Below are 21,641 nucleotides of genomic sequence, written 5' to 3'. Positions count from 1 at the left end.
TTAATCTACTGCAGTTTTTATACTTGACATACAGTGATCTTAACCTAGTGCAGTTTTTATGCTTGACATAGTGATCGTAACCTACTGTAGTTTTTATACGTGACATACAGTGATTTTAACCTACTGTAGTTTCTATACCTGACATACAGTGACCTTAACCTACTGTTTTATACGTGACATAGTCATCTTAAACTACTGTAGCCTTTATACTTGTCAGTGATCTTAAACTACTGTAGTTTTTATACCTGACTTACAGTGATCTTAACCTACTGCAGTTTTTATACGTGACATGCAGTGATCTTAACCTACTGTAGTTTTTATACTTCATATGCAGTGATCTTAACCTACTGTAGTTTTTATACATGACATACAGTGATCTTAACCTACTGTAGTTTTTATATCTGATATACAGTTATCTGAACCTACTGCAGATTTTATACTTGACATAGTGATCTTAACCTACTGCAGTTTTTATACTTGACATACAGTAGTCTTGACCTACAGTTTTTATACATTACATACAGTTATCTTAACATGTTGTTTGTATACTTGACATAGTGATCTTACTGATTGACAAACACTGAAGTTGTGTTGTGCATTTTCTTTTTCTTCTCTCTTCACAGCACTGCGAGGATCCCTTTTTTCTGGTGGATCTTGGCGATATCAGCACCAAGTATCGAACATGGAAGGAGCTCGTTCCCCGTGTCCACCCGTTCTATGGTACGTTAGGGCTAAAATTATTGTTTATCAAAGACAAATTGACATTGGATTTGGTAAGACTAAGTTTTATAATAAATTTGCCCAAACTATTCCACTATTGGCTGCTGTGATGGTATGCACTGTTAAATCTCTATCAAAACAGTGGTGATATCAGGACTGAGTTCAGCCAGACCGAGCAGAAAAACGCTGCTTACAGGTCGGTATGTTTTAATTGTTCATAATTCTGGACAAAATATTAAGCTTAAGTTTTAAAAGATGAAAGAAATAAAAAGTACCTTTTGTCTAATATATTATAACAAAATATTACCGTTGGAATCGGTTGGATATGTTTTATTTATTCTGTACAAAGCCAAAAACAAGGGTGCAGAAAGTGACTATTGGAAAGCTAGTCATTCCTTTTTTCCATACATCTTAGTTTGAAGGCCAGAGTGGCTGTGAAGTTCTGTGTATAGATCAAGGTATAAAACTTATTTCATACATCTTAGTATGGAGGCCAAAGTGGCTGTGAAGTTCTGTGTATAGATCAAGGTATAAATCTTATTTCATACCATCACAGGTTTCGTTTATTTTTAACTCTTTGGGTAAAATCAATGAAAGGTAATTTGTTATCCTGCTGTCAATATAGCAGAAAATAAAATTAAAATTTTAGTCAGTTTCCTTTGTTTTGACTTAACCAGATTAGTCAGAAAAACTTATTCATATGCTAAAAGACATCTGCGTATAATGGAGCACAGTTGGTGCTCATGGGGATTTCTGTTATCTGCCTGTAGGTCCTATACTCTACATATTGTCAATGAGGAAACACAGCATATCATACGTGTCATGGGGCGGGACGTAGCCCAGTGGTAAAGCGCTCGCTTGATGCGCGGTCGGTCTGGGATCGATCGCCGTCGGTGGGCTCATTGGGCTATTTCTCGCTGCAGCCAGTGCACCACGACTGGTATATCAAAGGCCGTGGTGTGTACTACCCTGTCTGTGAGATGGTGCATATAAAAGATCCCTTGCTGCTATTCGAAAAGAGTAGCCCATGAAATGGCGACAGTGGGTTTCCTCTATCAATATGTGTGTGGTCCTTAACCATGTGTCTGACGCCATATAACCGTAAATAAAATGTGTTGAGTGCCTCGTTAAATAAAACTTTTTTTTTTTATCATACGTGTCTGTCTCAGTATACTTTCACCTGAATTCACTTATGGTATTATCAAATTCTCTGCACATTCTTGGAAAATAGTTATATATCTTCGTTCACACGGAGGAGTCAATGCTTGTGACAATTAAATTAATAATTCAAAATTTGTATCGCACTGGTATGTAAAACATGTTTTATTTATACGTAGTGCGAAGTGGCCTTTATGGGTTTACACTAGAAAAAAGATTCCCAAGTTTGACGCTTAGTTGCAAACTCTGATTCATTCCCTAGATCGCTTTCTAAAAATTTAGCTTGAAGTTTGAGCTAAATAATCTAAGTTTGATCTGTTGGCTTTTTCTTCAGCTGTCAAGTGCAATACGGAGTATATAGTAATCAAGCTGCTAGCCGACCTGGGGGCCTCATTTGATTGTGCCAGCAAGGTAAGTTCTAGACAAGTTGCCCACTCTAGCGCAAGAATGCAGAAACAAGTCTTAATTTTTAGTTATGCATTCTACATAGTGTTGTTTTAGAGATATCCCGAGTACTCTGACGGTAAGAGAGCTAGACTGACATTTGGACAGCTGGTAAGAGATCTAGATGAACATTTGGACAGCTGGTAAGAGATCTAGATGAACATTTGGACAGCTGGTAAGAGGGCTAGATGGACATTTAGACAGCTGGTAAGAGATAGATGGACATATGGACAGCTGGTAAGAGAGCGAGATGGACATATGGACAGCTGGTATGAGAGCTAGACGGACATTTAGACAGCTGGTGAGAGAGCTAGACGGACATTTAGACAGCTGGTAAGAGGGCTAGACGAACATTTAGATAGCTGGTAAGGGAGCTAGACAGACATTTAGACAGCTGGTAAGAGAGCTAGACAGACATTTGGACAGCTGGTAAGAGGGCTATAGCTGCTAGACAGACAATTAGACAGCTGGTAAGAGGGCTAGACGAACATTTAGATAGCTGGTAAGAGAGCGAGACAGACATTTAGACAGCTGGTAAGAGGGCTACCAGCTGTGCAAATGTCCGTCTAGCTCGTTTACCGTCAGAGTACCCGGGCTATTTACATAAGTATATGAGACAGGGGGAGCAAAACTTGAAATTCGGGCAGAAATGATACAAATATTCGGGCAAAATGTGCTAACCTGACAACTTTTTACCATGTATTTCCATCCACTCAAACCTAGTTGTAATCCATGTAAAAATACGTAGTAATTCGTTTATATCCCTATATAGCTGTTTGGTAGTAATGGTAAGACATTTTTCTCCTTTTCTTCTTTTCTGACGAATGTCAAATGAAGAAACAAAAAGTTATAAGTTGGTGATGTAGTTCAATATTTTATTTTATTTTATTTTATTTACATGAAACATGATTAACAAGTTAACAACATGGTGATACAAATATTATAAAAATGCTTAGCTTTTAGGTGAACGACAGAGTTGACACTGTGACTGAGACTCCAAAGAAAGACACGTCCTCGTGTGTAGAGAATAATGTTTTAAAGTAAAGTTCGTATACAATGCTTGAAATAGTTGTTCTGTGTCCGAAATGTATCACAAATAAACTATTTCATCTATCAGAAGTTTTTCGCTTGTACCGTAATTTCGTTGAGTCAGTGGGTTAGCGTTCACGTTGTCTGAGGCAATTGTAGATTGGCGTCTTGTGTTTGAATCCAGTCACAGTAAAGTTTGTATACAATGCTTGAAATGGTTGTTTCGCATCCGAAATGTATCACAAACAAACTGTTTCATCTATCAGACAAGTTTTTCGCTTGTACCGTAATTTCCTTGAGTCAGTTGGTTAGCGTTCACGTTGTCTGAGGCAATTGTAGACGGGAGTCTTGTGTTTGAATTCAGTCACAGTCAGTGATGGTGTTGTCGTCTGTATAAACGTATACATGGTTTTGTCTACATGAATGTCAAGCGTACATTTTAGTTTTAATTTTCATTTACTTGTTATTGATAATTAATAACAACAATTGATAGGTATTGAAATAAGTACATGTACATTTGAGTTAGCATTCAGAAAATAATATTTTAAAAATAGCATTTGTAATGGACATAGATTTACATGACAATCAAAATTTCTTTTGCCAAATAACCACTTACCGTTATAACAGACCTTGTCACTTGGAAAATTATGTTTTGAAGAACTATGTGGTTAGCCAGTCGTCTGGATTATTGGTTTTTGTTGACACGAATATTTATGGATTTATGTTAGTCTAACTGCTCTGAAAGTTATATTTTGATTAAAAAGTGTTCTTATTCGCAAGACTGTTCTTGTCTCAATTGGATTTGATTCAGCTGTATTTGTCTGCACTTAACTGTAAGAGTCATGTAGATTGTGTTTTAGTCGCTTCGATAGAGAGTCAGGTAGATTTCCATTGTACTCGCTTGGCTGTAGGTCGATATAGATATTGATGTGCTCATACATTAGGTGATATTGAATTGAAATACGTTGTGGCCATCAACGATCTCAACTATCCCATGTACCTTGGTGAACTTGCTTGGCTGTAGAGTAAGATACAATTTGCCGTATTCTCTATGCTTGACCGAATGTTTCTTGCTGGATTCGCTTGATTGTGAGAGTGCTGAATCTTGCCATCGGATCTCCACTAATTAACATCTCACCAATTGTTATATAGAGAAACCGGTTTCATAAATTTACTAGAAAAGAGGAAAGGTCATAAACTCTGTATGATGTATAAACTTTCAAATAACATGTTACCAACTTTTTTAAACTTACAACTACCTCGCTCTGCTGCAGAACGTAATGGATACTATGTGCGTAATTCGGTGAACCTACAAACATATTTTTGTCAAACAAAATTGTTTTTGAACTCCTTCTTTCCTTCTGCAGAAAAATTATGGAACAATCTGTTGCCTGGTATTAGAAATTCTTCTTCATTAAAATTGTTTAAAATACAAATGAACAAAGACGACCCTGCTGTTCCATCTTATTTCTATGAAGGTGATAAATGGCAACAGATTCTACATAGCCGACTCCATTTGGGTACCAGTGATTTGAATGGTCACAAATTTGTACAACATGTGACAGATACCCCTTCTTGTATTTGTGGCCATACAGTGATGATGCAGAACATTATTTATGTTTTTGCCCAACATACGCTGCAGCTCGCAATACCCATTTACTGAACTATTATAATCTCAAGTGTCATACTTTACTATTTGGAGATTCAAATTTAAGTGTCCAAGATAATATCTCTATATTTAAATGTGTTCAGAATTTTCTTATTAATAGTAAGCGTTTCGAGATCAATTAACCATTTAACCATTCTGTTTGCCATTTATTCTTTGTTTCTTCTACACACTCAGCTCTTCTATTCCCCCAACTATCCGTGTTATCTTTATTGTAATATTGTTCTAGCCATCTTGATGTATAACATGTATATTTGTTAAATGTAGGGAGAGGCCTTAATATAGCCACTTGCCTGTTGGCCAATCCCAAATTTGATTTGCAAATAAATATTGTTTAAACCAATTAACACAGAGTAATGTTTCTCCTTTTTGTATTTTCTGACGAATGTAAATGAAGAAACAAAAAATCATAAGTTGCTGATGTAGTTTCTTACTTTCTCTTTCATCATGAAACACGATTAACAAGCTAACAACATGGTGATGCACATACTATATAAGTCTAAACTCTTAGGTGAACGATAGAGTTGACATTGCGAGTGAGACCCCCAAATGAATGACAGCAGAGGTGACCTCCTTAGGTCTCCTTTTCGGTCTCTCTAGGTCTATATTTTTCGGTCTGTCTTTCATGGGTAAATTATCCTTATTTATAGCACACATACCAAACACGTTGTACAAGTAATGCTATATAGTTGTCATAGTGGACTCATTAAGACGCCTGCAAAATCCGTGACAACAATTAAACTACATTGTGTCTTTGATTACTCGTAACATATTTAATTTGTGCTCAACACTAATTGGTCTGACTGGCAGGTCGCTAACTCAGTAGATACCACGGCAGATTTCAGAAAAGAACAGAACAGAACAGAACAGAACTTCATTACACCAAGGCCGTTAGGCAACGGCATATGGGGAAACATGAACAATTACATAATATAATAAGTGACAAGACAGGACAGGGTTTACAGGAGAACATTAAATAGTAAATAGTATAGTATATGAATAGTTAAATTATATAAATACATGCATACAGAAATACAATGAGTAGACAGAACAAAAATACATACATATATACAATAAGTCAATAATATTAGGTATAGTAGAATAATTGAAGTTCATTATATAATTTGTTATACATGTACTAGTATATATCGATTTATTAAAATAGGGATATTTGTGCTATAATAATAAAGCATATTTAACTCGAATGGTGTGGTATATATTGATACAAATAGCTATGGTCTTTTAAATTTATCATTAATTTCTTCAATTAATTTGCTGACTTTTCTTACGACACATATTTTATTACTAGTCATTAATTCTTTAAATTTTAGGGTACTGGGGTTCACATTATAATATTGTTTTAGGAATGTCATTCGAGACTTAGTAAAGAAGGCACAAGTGAATAAATAATGATATTCATCACCAATATCGTTAGAATCACAAAATGTGCATAACCTATTTTCTACTGGTGTATTATTCCATTGTCCTATTTCAATCGGGAGATAATGATTTGATGTTCTGAATTAAGAATAATGATTCATAGTTTTTCAGGCATTATGGTAAGGTATTTAAAAAAAATTAGCCGATTTTTAAAAATTGTATAATTTTTTCCTCTAGACAATGTTATTGTTCCACGTTTGAAGGTACTGGTCATGCTGCCTTAATTTGATATATTCAAGAAGTTGTTTTTTGTTTTATAAAATTCGAGACAACCATATATCAGTCATACCTAGGTTGATAAATAATTGTTTAATATGTTGAATCCAAGTGTAGTTGCGTCCATTTACGGACGAGTCCTGTAACATAAATGCATGCAATGGAAAGGATAGTTTTGTTTGTTTTCCTGATACAAATGTGGCCCAGAAATTTATGATTCTTTGTTGAATAATTAGTTTAATCGGTCTACGTCCTAGTTGTCCGAAAAACATAAATATTGGTGTACCTTTTTTAACAGGAAGCAGGCGTCTCAGGATATTTATGTGTATGTTTTCAATAATGTCAGTGTTTTCATAACCCCATAATACACATCCATACAGACGAATAGGTAATACCATTGTGTCAAACAATTTTAACTTACATTCGATTGATAGATTGTTATTTTTAGATTGAGATAAAATCAAATACATTGCTTTTGTAGCTTGTTGGCATCATTTTTTTCTTGTTGTGTTGAACTTGTTATTAAAAGTTAAGCCTAAGTATTTATATTCTTTAACGTTTTCGAGAACCTTATTTCCGATGGTAAATGTTTTCTTGTAATCATCGGTTGTGCCATTAAAAATTAATATTTTTGTCTTGTTGGTATGGATTTTAAGCTTCCATTTATTATAATAATTATGAAACATGTTAAGGGTATGTTGTAAATCACGTGGGTTCGTTGCTAGGAGGACTGTTGTTTCCACTTGAAGTAAACTGAGAATTTTTAAATATTGGATAAAATTACACTACAAAAGCAAAAACACTACAAATTGTATTCTAAGGGGTATATATGAAGAAATGGCACGCTATAACGATAATTGGTTAATTAACATTAGGCACGAATTGTATTCACTTGGATTAAACTATATTTGGAATTTTATCGTATGTTGATGACAGTATCTGCATTATAATCAAAGAAAGGATATTAGATACTTTTAAGCAATTATGTTACAGCAAAACAATGACAACGTCTAGAGGACATTTATATCAACATTTATTAAATGAATTTAGATTACAAACATATTTAAGATTGCCAATGGAAACGCGTTATATAAAAGAGATATGTAAGATTAGAATATGCGCTCATAAATTAAGTGTAGAATCTGGCAGGTATCGAAACATTGAACGATCAAAAAGAATATGCACTCTATTTAACGGTAATGCTATAGAAGATGAATATCACTTTATAATAGAATGTCCACAATACAAAGATTTGCGTTGTAAATATATAAAAATGTATTACTATAAGCGGACAAGTGTGTATCGTTTTATACAGTTAGTAACCACCGATAACAATAAGGAATTGAATAACCTAGGCAAATATTTAGTGCAAGCGAATACAATTAGAGATCGGTTAATGCAAGATAATAGTTAACGTAATAAATGTAACTTATATCACTTCATTTGTCCATGATTATATATAAACCACACCCACCATTGTTTTGCACGTGTGTATTTTGTATAACTATGTTGTATTATTTATGTTATGTATGCAGCTGATGAGTTGTAAAACTCAAAGCAAATAAAGAACTGGAACTTGCATATAGCAGGGAAAGCAAGCAAATGCCAGCTTCAAGAAATATATCGAGATCATTGATAACAGGAGAGGCTCCAATGCAGTTTTGGCTAAGAAGATACGTTTCCATGTCATTTAAGTATAAAGAAAATAGGACAGGTGTTAAATGTTCACCTTGTCGCAAGCCTATGTTTCATCAGAATAGTTCCGAGTATATATTGTTAGTGCAAATGCAAGATTTAATACCTTGATACATTTGGTGAATAATTTTGCAAAATTGTTCCATTTATATTATTGTCTAATAATTCAGATTACCAATTAACCAATTCTAATCTAGGCACTTGTAAAAGTAAATTTATAAACTGTATTGTTATAAAGTTGAAGTTTTAGCACTGTGACAGTAATATGAATAAATGTTGTTATCCAGATTCGGCCCTTTTTGTTTAATTCGGGCAGAAGCCAGCCTGTCCCCCACCCCCTACAAAAATGAGAGCCCGTACGCCTGTGGCTATTTAAGAGACTACTCCTGATAAGTCAGATTGACTGGAATAAAACATGTAGCGAAGGCAAAGGAGGGAGCAGTCGTTGCAAGAATATATGGGATATATGTGGCCTTGGTGATTGTCTGTAATATTTAGATATGTTATCAATATTTTACGGTTCCTAAAAAAAAGCCGAAGAGGTGACATAAAAATATTTTAATTCAACGGCATACGAAGTACATTGTTGGAAAAAGTTAATAAATACTGTAGCTCTATGCTGAGTTTTTACTTGTGTGACCATTTCTCACAAACTATAAACTATTCCATAAAAATGAACTTTTAACAAATATGTGGATATTCATGAGAATATATGCTTTCAATGTTTTAATTAGTTTATTTAAATTTTTGAAATTAATATTTGATTTTTAAAATGTGTATACTAAAATAATCACGTTTAAACGTTTTAAAACTCCAAACCGTTTTTTTTTCTCATGGAATTCTTCCTTTAATAATGGTAGTACATGTACCTAATAATAAATACATACATTGTGTTAATTTGTTTTAATAGTTTTATGCCTTAAAAGGTTTACAATATTTGTTATATATATATACACACACACACACAGCCACACATACACACACACACACACACACACACACACACACACACACACACACACACACACACACACACAACCACACATACATATCCCATTTCTATTCTATCTACTCTGTACCTTTTATTACTATATATTGAAAAATATTAATTCTGTTAAATATTTTATGCCATTAGACATTGTTATTATGCTTTAGATATAAATGATTATGAATATTGTCTGATGTCCATCTTAGCTCTGCCTGTTGTGCAATCCTTTTGATTCTTTTTTGATCAATAAAATATCTCCCAAAAAAAACAACCCCACACACACACAGTATGGTTTATGATTTCAGATCGAAATTGAGACGATTTTGAATCTTGGTGTATCACCATCCCGCATTATTTATGCGAATCCATGTAAACAGAACTCATTCATACGCTATGCGGCAAAACACAACGTGAACACAATGACGTTTGACAATGAAGCAGAGCTGTACAAGATCAAAGAGTTCTTCCCAGAAGCCAGGTAAATTGAAGAGGCGTGTAATTATTTCATTTACGCAGGTGTTGTTGGTTTCTTGTTATCAAGAAGCAATCATCCCTTATTGGAAAATAACATATTAGTACGAGATAATTAAAACAGCATGCTCTTAAAACAATGAATGAACAACAAGGATATATCTTTGATTTGTTTTCTTTCTTTATCAGGTTGGTTCTACGCATCCTGCCTCCAGTTAAGTTTAAGGTTCAGTTTGACTTTGGAGTCAAATTTGGATGTCACCCAAAGAAGGCTGCTGATCTGCTGACAAAAGCTAAAGAACTTCGACTCAATGTCGTAGGAATTAGGTACATTATATTCATTCAATATTTTAACTTTGCTTACCTCAGTTGTAAGGTGTAATGCGCTCAAATGTTTTTACGATTGTTTTAATATGAACCTATCTGTAGATTCTACCAAGATGGAGTTGTAGTAGTGTTTATAGAAAGTGCTCCTACTGGCAGTAGGTAGTGGGAATTTCCCTATTAGCTCAGTTGGCAGAGTGCTGGACTCTCGTACTGAGAGTCCGTGATTCGAATCCCCTCTGTGGAGGTTGATTTCTCTGTTACATTTGGAGCCGACGTAGGGACGTTCTTAACACAAGAATACAATTATAACCCAGTTAGAACCCGTAACAGTTCAACTGCCCGTGGCCCACAGCTCCGGGCGTAGCTTCACTTGAAGGGGTGTGTGTGTGTGTGTGTGTGTGTGTGTATGTAGTAGTGTTTATAGAAAGTGCTCCTATTAACTCAGTTGGTAGAGATGGACTCTTGCACTGAGAGTTTGTGGCTCGAATCCCCTCAGTGGAGGTTGATTTTTCTGTTACAGAGTACAAACGGACTTTCTTGTCCATGTCCAAATTCAGAAAATGCAAAGCAATCAAATTTCGTTTTGGTTTTAAATTTTAGACAAGCGCAAAATTCTCAACGACTCTTTGGTTTTACATTCTAGACCTAATTTCAAACTTAGTATTCCAATTCTCGCCCACCTCAAACTTCACCTCCCCCTTCTGCCCTGGACTTAGTCACTGGCATGCCCAGAGTTTGGGTCCAGGATGGACGTGGCAGAACCGTAACTGGATATAGACCCATTAATAGAGTTTACAGACAGACAGAAATAGCATTCATCAACTGTTAAGATGTGCTAAATGTGTCGATTCACAACTAGTCCTCAGACCGGATTGCCTGATTACTCTTTCTTTCTGTCTGGCACACACGAGAATATGTTCCCAAGACAGACGTACTACAGCAGCTTGCTCTGAACGTGCACGTTAAATCATGTCCATGTCCTTGATTTGTGTACACATTGAAAGGAACATTCCTTCGTTTGCTCTGAACTTGCACGTTAAATCATGTCCATGTTCTTGACTTGTGTACACATTGAAATGAATATTCATTCGTTTGCTCTGAATGTTGCACATTAAATCATGTCCATGTTCTTGACTTGTGTACACATTGATATGAATATTCATTCGTTTGCTCTGAATGTGCACGTTAAATCATGTCCATGTCCTTGACATGTGTACACATTTAAATTAATATTCCTTTGTGTTCTCTGAACTTGCACGTTAAATCATGTCCATGTCCTTGACTTGTGTACACATTGAAAGGAATATTCCTTCGTTTGCTCTGAACTTGCACGTTAAATCATGTCCATGTCTTTGACTTGTGTACACATTGAAATGAATATTCCTTCGTTTGCTCTGAACTTGCACGTTAAATCATGTCCATGTCTTTGACTTGTGTACACATTGAAATGAATATTCCTTCGTTTGCTCTGAACTTGCACGTTAAATCATGTCCATGTCCTTGACTTGTGTACACATTGAAATGAATATTCCTTCGTTTGCTCTGAACTTGCACGTTAAATCATGTCCATGTCCTTGACTTGTGTACACATTGAAATGAATATTCCTTCGTTTGCTCTGAACTTGCACGTTAAATCATGTCCATGTCCTTGACTTGTGTACACATTGATATGAATATTCATTAGTTTATAGTGTTTGCATATGTTTAGTTTTCATGTTGGAAGTGATATTCAGGAGGCTGAAGCATATGCATCAGCAGTTGAGCATGCATACTACGTGTTTGAGTTAGGGCAGGAAATGGGATTCAAATTGGAGCTGCTCGATGTTGGAGGAGGATTTCCTGGAGTGGACACTACAGAAATCACCTTCAGAGAAGTAAGAAACTCGTAATCTAAACAAAACAGTTACCTTACTCCAAATCGTATCTCTGCACAGGGTAGAAAAGGGACGTTTTGACAAGGTTGTCACAGTTCACAGGAATCAATGTCATTTAACAATATTTAATTATGAATTGGGAATAAAACATTGCATAAGTGTAGGCTATTTAATTTATTTTTATTAACTTATTTTTAATATTTCCAGGTTTTTTTGTTTGTTTGTTTTTTGTGTGCTTTTTTCACATATTACAAAAAACTAAAATAATGATAATAATGGAAAAAAATAAAAAAATAAAAAATAAAAAAAAATAAATATATATATATATATATAACCACAAGCGGTAATGACTGATTCCCAAACTATAATAGATGTACATTACTTAGACATATTTATAGGATATTTAATTACAGCAATAATTTGCTCCCCCCCCCCCCCCCCCCGCACATACATGGACACACTGTCACTTATTACTCAGACTTACTTAAATTATTTAATAATATGAATAATTACCCCCTCCCACCCCCCACCCACCCCCAACCCACATACACGCACACTCTGTCACCTAACCAACTACCAAATTTCAGCTAAACTGTCCCAGAACTTAATTTACAAAATAAAAAAACACACCAACAAACCAACAATACTTTTTAAAAGCCGCACATATAAAAATCTATAAGGGCCCTTTACGAACAGACAGAGTTGGCTATTGCCCACTGCATCTCGACCAGTTGCCTCGCATGCAGAATGTATTGTAGTTAGTCTATTTCATTAAATGTCTTGCCATATTAACAAATAACATTGCACATGTTTCATATTTTACACGTTAATAAAGCAGTAAATGATTAATCCTAACATATAACTTTTATTTCTGTCAACGTCAAAGATTTAAAGATACAAACAGTGCAAAAATGTGTAGGTCTCTATCTTTCATTTGAAGAATCTATCTGAAAACAGTTCAAAACATAAAAAATGTAAATCGACAGTTTACTGCACGCTAACAAGTAGATTGTAACAGGGAAAACAATATTTGTGTAAGTGAAAACTTCTCGAGTTACACTGATTTTCCTGTTTTAGAAATGAAACAAATTGCCCAAAAAGGATGGGGTAAACATTAGAAATCCCTATTCCTCCGAAAGTAGGCATCGGATTTATTTAATATTTTGATACGTTTTGGTTGATAGGCAGGAGAAATTAAATGTACATTTTCAAGATATAATTTGTCAGATTCACAGAAACTGTCGTACAAACAGAAATTGTACATAATTCGCGATAAAGGCCAATACACATCACCTATATACACGTTTTAAAAATACAATCAATGCCCAACTACCTACCAAATTTCAACTAAAATGACACAACAGAGGCGACAATTTGTTTTTTAAAAAGCTACTACTACTACTACTACTACTAATAATAATAAATATAATAATAATACCAGCAAACACAACAGGTTCTCAGTAGAAAACGCTAAAAGGAACCTAATAATCCCACCCAAAACAATAGGTTCCGAGCCTTGGTTTGGGAACCTAATAATAATTTCACCAAAAACAATAGGTTCCCAGCCTTGGCTTAACCACGACACCACCGTTTACATGTTCAGATTGCTGACGTTCTCAACACAGCGTTGGACAAATACTTCCCAGAGGGCGCTGGAGTAAAAATCATAGCAGAACCGGGAAGATACTTTGTGGCGTCAGCCTTCACGCTAGCAGTTAACGTCATCGCCAAACGCAGTGTACTACAAGACAAATCAGACTACGGTAAGACTGACGTACTCTATACTTTAAAATAAAGTCATTCTAAATAGTTTTTGTTAAAGGAAAGGTCAAGCAAGGCATTTGGTCTTGTAGGCATAGTCAACGATATTTAAAGGTCCAGGCTTGTGGAAAACATAATTCACTATTGTTTGGTATCTACATATACCTTTTACAATATATATGAAGTATCAATAAAACAAATTCTAAAAAAGTTAACCGTTTTTTATATATTCGCAATAGGCCTAACAAGTCGCGTTTTCCCCATCGCTTGCCAAAATTGCCCCTGACTCCAAGAGCCAAGTCACGTGACCCCGTTTTCAAATGTGAAACATGGTTTGGGTGTACCAAAGCTGCACTTAACGACAAGCGAAGTTGGCATGCTTTTCCGAACTTTAGTAGCTCAGTGGAAATAGAAAGGACCAGCACGATTGCATAGGATTAGCCCGAGTACTCTGACTGTAGAGGGATAGACGGACATTTGGACAGATATTCAGCCCTACAGTCAGATACCAAGGTAAGTAATTTTCTGGCAATCACTGCCCACCAAATGGTAGTCAACGATGCTCGCTCTAATACCACAGCAATCCTATGTTTGACGTAAAATACCTTTACATCGATCATTTTCGAGTTACTTCATTTTTAAAAATCCACATATTAATCAATAATACACACACTACAGAAAAAAATCCGACGGCAGCACCCACATTCAGCTAAACGTCGGGACACTGCGTCGCAAGAATTAAAAAGATCGCCGACCTATATCGTGACATAGGTCACGTGATCGTCCACTGGGTGATTCCACCTTACACAAAGTTACAGGGGCCGTCTTATACCAAGCGACGTTACAACATGGAAGAGTTGGCTAATGCCGTTTTGGAAGAATTTGGATTTAATTACATACGAACCCAGTACCTGTCAGCGTTAGTACGATGGCTTAACGGCTACATCACAGAGGACGGTCGGAAGCGCGGATTCAGCTTTGCCTTTCAATCAACGCCATCAACTACACTACATTAATGTTATAGGCGTCCTCTGTTATAAAATCCTAGATAGATCACCACCTGAATTGTAAACCCGAATCAGTGTGATCTGCCAATACCCACAGGGAAAGCAGAAAGTGCACTGCACTTTTTTTTTTTTTTTTTTTTTTTGTCATATAGAATGACCAAAGCAAACATTAACACATTTGTCGAAGAACCGTCCATTTAGTTTGCCTTCGTTTCATTGCAGTGTCTTTGTTTTGTAGTGGTCTGTCTGAATTTAACGTGGTGATCATATTTTACTTCAGATGATGGTCAAGAGATGATGTCAGCATCACCGAACAGTGAACCAGAATACATGTATTATGTTAATGATGGACTGTTGGGCTCATTCGTCATTCTACTGGTAGTTCACGATAAGGTCCAAACACATATAGTCCGGGTATGTTTACTTTAGATTTCGTAATATCTAAGAACTGATGTACTAATATATATCCACAGAAAGTACGCGTTTCACTTCAGATACACTACGTACGGTACATAACCAGAGGTGGGGGAAGCAAGTAGATTCGCTCTTGAAAATGCTGAATGATATCCTTTTAGTATTAGAAGTGGTCTGAAAAGAAAACAAACTGTACTAGTGACCAGACATTGCAATCAACTAGATTATGTTCGTTTTAATTCGGGCAAAAGTCAGTCTGCCCCCTTCCTCCTACAAAAATGGCAGCCCGTGCGCATATGGTCATAGAATATGTCTCCTATTAGAGATAGACCAGTTAAAGCAAATATCCTGACACATTAACCTCGTACTGGGACACTATGATGGATAAGAACGGACCCCCCCCCCCCCCCCCCCCCCCCAATTGCGTTTTAACAGCTAGTGGCAAAGAGTGTCCCATGCGATGTTATATTAATTCGCAAACTAGTCCCAGGTGTTACAAAAAGTACTATATGTACGAGATATGTTACTGTTCTGATAGTCTAATATATGTTCTGATAGTCTGTTAGAGTTTATGTAGTTTCATTAAATATGAATGTTATTCAAAACACTTTTACTATATATATATATATATATATATATATATATATATATATATATATATATATCGTGCTCGGCCTTGGTCAAGAAAAAAAGTTGCCACACTGGTTTTAAAAAGTCGCAACTTTCAGAATTTGTAGCCACTTTAAGAATAAAATCACCACATTTATATTTATTTAATCAATTAAAAAGGACATGTCTTTCAAATACATGGCAGATATATAAACATTTCAAGTACATTCATCTCAAAACTATTACTTTTTAATATATAAATTAATAAAGCTTATCCAGTAACGTGTCAGCTTGTTTGTTCAATTACATTCACGAACCATGGGTCCACATAACATGTTATGTATATACTCTTTCAAACTACATATTAGTGGGGGGATTTGCTTGAGCAGGGACGGGTTTCCCGCCCCAAAACCCTCCCAAAATGAGCACTGCAGGTCGGCTTCGATGTAAACGAGAGAGGAGGCAGTCTGGTTTTGCATTGTTTCTCAGTAGGAGAATTAAGCCAATTTAGTTTATTTTTAAAAACTTTTTTGGCATCAGGTCGAAAAGTTTAGGTTATTTGGACGCTAATTTTGAACGGTTCGGCCGGAATATAATGGTTAGATTTAAAAAAATAGCTACCCAAATGACTATCCAATAATAAGATTTACTACCAATAATATTTTTGATTAAGAATTATACAAAGGGTTATATCCATTGTGTTCCATGCAGGTCAACAGTAAGATGCCATATCAAATTGTTTATCGACTGAATTAGCCACGACTTAATTTAAGGTTATCACCCCAAAATAGGGTAATTGTGCAACCCAAATTTAAATAAAATGACACACAAATAGATACAGATGCAAATGAAATAATACATTGAAAATTGCAAATATGATAAAATTATGTTTGCTAAAATTGACTAATAGTGCACATTGGAACAAGATGTACACATGTCGCAAATATGCAAATAAATCATCAATGAAAATCCAATTCAAATAAAATTTAAATAAATAATTAAAAAAACGGTACTGTTGTTGAGCGAGAAACTGCCGGTTCGTTGTATAGTAAATATGATTAAACACCATCATCCTCTTAATATAAAACAACACTCGAAAATGCCTTGTAGGATGACTGACAAACTACATGGAACTGGGTTTTTTCTTATTTTGTTTTTCTTTTCCTTTTTGTACATCTACAAACATTCCACTCCTAATAAACACAATCTATTTTCAGATAACAATTCTACTTCCAGATTAAAAAAAATAAAAAATAGAGAAAAAACTCGGTAAGAAAAAGACTGGAAAACCTTTCGGAAAAAACTATTGATATAAATGAATAAATCATGAAAACGTGCTGTTACTGGTTCGGACGCATGCTAGAATGAACTCTGTACACACGTGCTTCTCCTTACATGCATATTTCGCACGTACAGACTGATTTTGCTCATGAATATTCATGACCACTCTTAAACGAGTACAAAACTAACAAACATATTTTTCCTGCTTTACTGTGCACCGCAGGAAAATGCCATTGTTAACAAGTATCCATGTCCGCAACTTTCAATATTGTGTAGATTTACTCATGCGAGTGATTACACATCCAGCCGTGACGAATTCGTTTTGAACAATCTTCATATAGCACACTAGATTCTCCAATCTGAAATTATAAAATAACACACCAGCAGTAAAACAAAAATGAATGAATGAATGTTTAACAACACCCCAGCACGAAAAATACATTGGCTATTGGGTGTTAAACTATGATAATGCAAATAAATAAAGTGATGATCAACATCAATATAAAAATTCAAGGTTTAAACAAAAACAGTGTAAAGAACTGTGCCAAAAATACAAATACAAATATCACAGAATTTTACGGACACCGAATTTTACTCTAAACTTCAATTTGTGCTGTATTGGCCATTCTCAAAGAGAATGTTACACCCCTGCACCACGGTGAGGTTACAGCACGCGCAGGGACACAGTAAAACAGAAAACAATTTAAATGTAGAGGGTTGTACAGTGGGAGGGTTTCATTTGTTTGTAAATACTCGACCAACACTTGAACAGTTTTACTTTTAAAACTAACTTACGTCATACGTCAATATGACGTAACTTATACCAATGTGATGTAATGTCAATATACAATATACAATATATTTGACAGCACACAAAACCTAATACATTTGTTATTTCAAGCTTCTGAATATACATCTATTGCAATAATTAAGAGAGTCAATAAATCAATTTAATTTGCAAATAATTATATCATTGTTACTTTGATAACTTCATTTAATACAAATATACTGTACACTTGTTTTCTTTTATCATATTTGTATTTAAAAACAATTTTAAGAAATAATATCCTTTTACATATATTTTTCCCCCCTAATCTATTTTATCTGTACCTGTTTGTGTAATATAAAATGACCATAACTATCGGTAGTCTGGTTTTGTTTTATTTTATGCCAAAAGTATTTCATTTATGGCTTTAAGTGCATTAACAAATGCCATTTCCAGCTTTATGGAATCGCCATTGATTGTGAATCGCAATCAGCCTGTTGATAAATCTTTTGTTTCAGGATTGTCAAGACGAAACCACGTTTATCTCAAGTGTCTGGGGACCAACCTGTGCCGGATTTGACCTTATTGTGGAGGACTATCGCCTGCCAGAACTTCATGTTGGAGATTGGCTCTTCTTCGAGAACATGGGAGCTTATTCCATGTCTTTATCGACGTGCTTCAACGGCATGCCTCATCCTTGGTGTTACTTCTATTGCACTGAGCAGAGCTGGTGAGTAACATACTTAGGGCCGAATCTACAACTACTGTTTAAGACTTACACGTGTGTAACTACATACATTTACAATTTTGAAACACCTGCGTTTAAGAAAAACGGGCTTCTTTCACTGCGATAACACACTGCATTGTTTGCTTTAATCCTAGGCACAGTATTTTAGTATGATTCCCCAGAAGATGGTTATATTATTATACAGTCGAACCGTTGAGACTGTTTTTATCTGTGTTTTAACTTCTGAATAGTTTAAGCTTTATTTTATTATTTTATATTTGAACATTTCAGCACCCAATAACACATTAACTCAAGTTTTATCCCAATTGTAAAATATGTCCAATAGCAATATAGCTTATGTACCATGTTCCTCATATGCCGTTTTGCAACGGCCTGAGCGTAATAAAGTTCTGTTCTGTATCCAAGAACGGTTATAAAGTTGATCAGCTAATTGAATGACACAATTGACCCACTGCTGGAGGTAGGTTGCTGGAAAGACAAGAGCGGTACCACTAAATCAGGTAGGGGTGTACAGGACACATTACATAACCCAATAAACAGTTTTGTCTATCCAATGGGATGTCGGTCTGATGGGACGTCCGTGTTTTTTGGGAGGCAACCTTCTTGATCTTGAAAAAAAATAACAGAAGGCAAAATTGCACTATTACAATTTTATTGTAGCCATTAACAGCTTAATTGAAGAATAACGGTGAAACTCACTGTTAGGTGTGTAACTGAGGCTGGTTGTGACGCCTTGTTTATAGAATTATCGTGAAACTGTTAACATGTAGCGTTCAGTCATGTATTAATAGCATAGCTGACGTGTATTATTGTGGTGCTGCGTCGTTAAAGATCCATTCATTATTAGTTTCAGCTCACATCCTTCAACCCATGTGCTACATAGCATAGATGAACAATGAATATTAATTGTGAAACACACCCAACTGTTTTATGGAACAATGGAAATCTGTTTTATAGGTACTCTTTTCAAAGCTACATTGAAATCTCCTGAATTTCTGTTATTAACTGACATATTATCACTTGTAGTACACTCGGTAATGTCGTGGTGCTCTATTTTGCAGGTTTCAGTTATATTCTGACTAGACGAAACCGACAAATAAGGATTCCTTCAATGACTGTCCCAATTCTCAAGATGGACACAGACATAGTTTACCTGGCCTGTGATCAGACAGACACGTGTTAGTATCTCCTCGCAACTTTGATCGAATCTGTGATTGTTTATGCTGAAGTTCTGTTTTCTTGGCAAATAATTATTTATCAATAAAACAATTTTCTGTTTTGTCTCATCATTTATTGCCTGCTGTTGAGTTTTTATTCTTTCATAGTCTGTGTAATTTGAACGACAAAGACGTAATACGTGATCAGAGCCGGATCTCTGCACAATGCAAAGTTGAATTGTCATTTGGTAAAATCGTATTTGATTCCGTGAATCTCTATCTAGTACCTCGTCTATAGGAGGACAGCCACTCCCGATGAGATCCGTTACTGGACATTTCACCCCCTTGCACTGTCAAAGGGAGGACTGCCACTCCCATGCTACTAGTAGTTTATTAAATCAAATCTAGCACCGGACAGAGCTCATTCGATTATGTACAGCTGTGATGATATGCATTCATGAATCGGCGTCATATCAGTGATGATAGCAGGTGTCCTGCCCCACAGGTGGCACCACAACTGGCATCTGTCATAAAATAAATATATATATATATGCAAGTTTCACCAAAGAAATTTAAAAGTATGGACAAGTTTAAAATGCGGAATAACATCAGCCATAATTGGTCAGAAATTAAATTAGGAAACTACCTGCTCTGCACATTTCTAAATGTAAAGTTCTTGTTCCGGCTATCAGTGGGACAGTAATTTAATTTAATTATTTCCGTACTTTGACCATTTTATTTTCATAATATACTTTATTATTACATAGTAATTTTATTCCTACAAATATAATACAAATTTTGTTTCTCCTTCTGGCCTGTACATTAATATTATTATTATTATTATTATTAATTATTGTTGTTATTGATGTATGTTTGTTTGTTTTTATCTGTTTGACACCAGTCTGTTTGGTAATATGTAATAAATTGAATTGAATTGAATTGGTCATTGATAAACTACTCCAAAGATAAGCTAGGAGATAGCATTCAACATTTGTATGGTTTTAATTTATTTTAAAGTTAACCTGTAAATAATGGGCATCACTGACAATTTTTGGTATAGTATGTCTCTATGTTTTTGTTGCGTTTTTTGTTTTGTTTTTTGTAGCAGAACGTTTAGTTATAAACCTCCTTTTTTCTTTTTTGTCCTGTTCAATGGAGTTACAAATGTAGTATATGGTTTTAGAAGATGTTTGCAATATATAAATTGTTCTTCTTTTCTGAGTTTGTTTTAATGTGAATGTAAATGAATTTACCTCGTTTCTTGAAAAATAATATAACAAGAAGTTCGTAGTTCGCTAGATGTTGTTATTTCAACTCCAATATGAATATTATTACACAGACAGTTTACACCATTGGAATATAATATAACAAGAAGTTCGTAGTTCGCTAGATGTTGTTATTTCAACTCCAATATGAATATTATTACACAGACAGTTTACACCATTGGAATATAATATAACAAGAAGTTCGTAGTTCACTAGATGTTGTTATTTCAACTCCAATATGAATATTATTACACAGACAGTTTACACCATTGGAATATAATATAACAAGAAGTTCGTAGTTCGCTAGATGTTGTTATTTCAACTCCAATATGAATATTATTACACAGACAGTTTACACCATTGGAATATAATATCTTCTTATGTATAAATGGGATGTAGCCCAATGGTAAAGCACTCGCTTGATGCGAGGCCCGTCTAGGATTGATCCCTGTTGGTGAGTCCATTGGGCTATTTATTGTTCCAGCCAGTGCACAACGACACGTACATCAAAAACCGTTGTATATGGAATGTTACAAAATGTCCGAGCAACATTAAAGAAACTTTTTTCATGTATAAATGAAGTATTTTAAGTATAAATTATTATT

General features: G+C 35.1%; 1 protein-coding gene across 1 annotated transcript; it reads left to right on the top strand.

The window, feature by feature from the left end:
- Window positions 1-586: 586 nt before the first annotated feature.
- On the top strand, window positions 587-19,893 carry LOC121392434 (ornithine decarboxylase-like; the record flags this gene model as incomplete). Its single annotated transcript, XM_041523644.1, has 9 exons — window positions 587-720; window positions 2,213-2,289; window positions 9,662-9,834; window positions 10,017-10,154; window positions 11,863-12,028; window positions 13,632-13,791; window positions 15,077-15,210; window positions 18,385-18,596; window positions 19,676-19,893. Coding segments are annotated over 9 exons (1,216 nt in total), but the record flags the coding sequence as incomplete, so codon positions are not given.
- Between the last annotated feature and the right edge of the window lie 1,748 nt (window positions 19,894-21,641).

Source organism: Gigantopelta aegis, unplaced genomic scaffold (assembly GCF_016097555.1).
Source record: "Gigantopelta aegis isolate Gae_Host unplaced genomic scaffold, Gae_host_genome ctg3813_pilon_pilon:::debris, whole genome shotgun sequence".
Classification (NCBI taxonomy): domain Eukaryota; kingdom Metazoa; phylum Mollusca; class Gastropoda; order Neomphalida; family Peltospiridae; genus Gigantopelta; species Gigantopelta aegis.
Note: the sequence above shows the minus strand (reverse complement) of the source record. Positions and strands in the feature narration are given on the sequence as shown.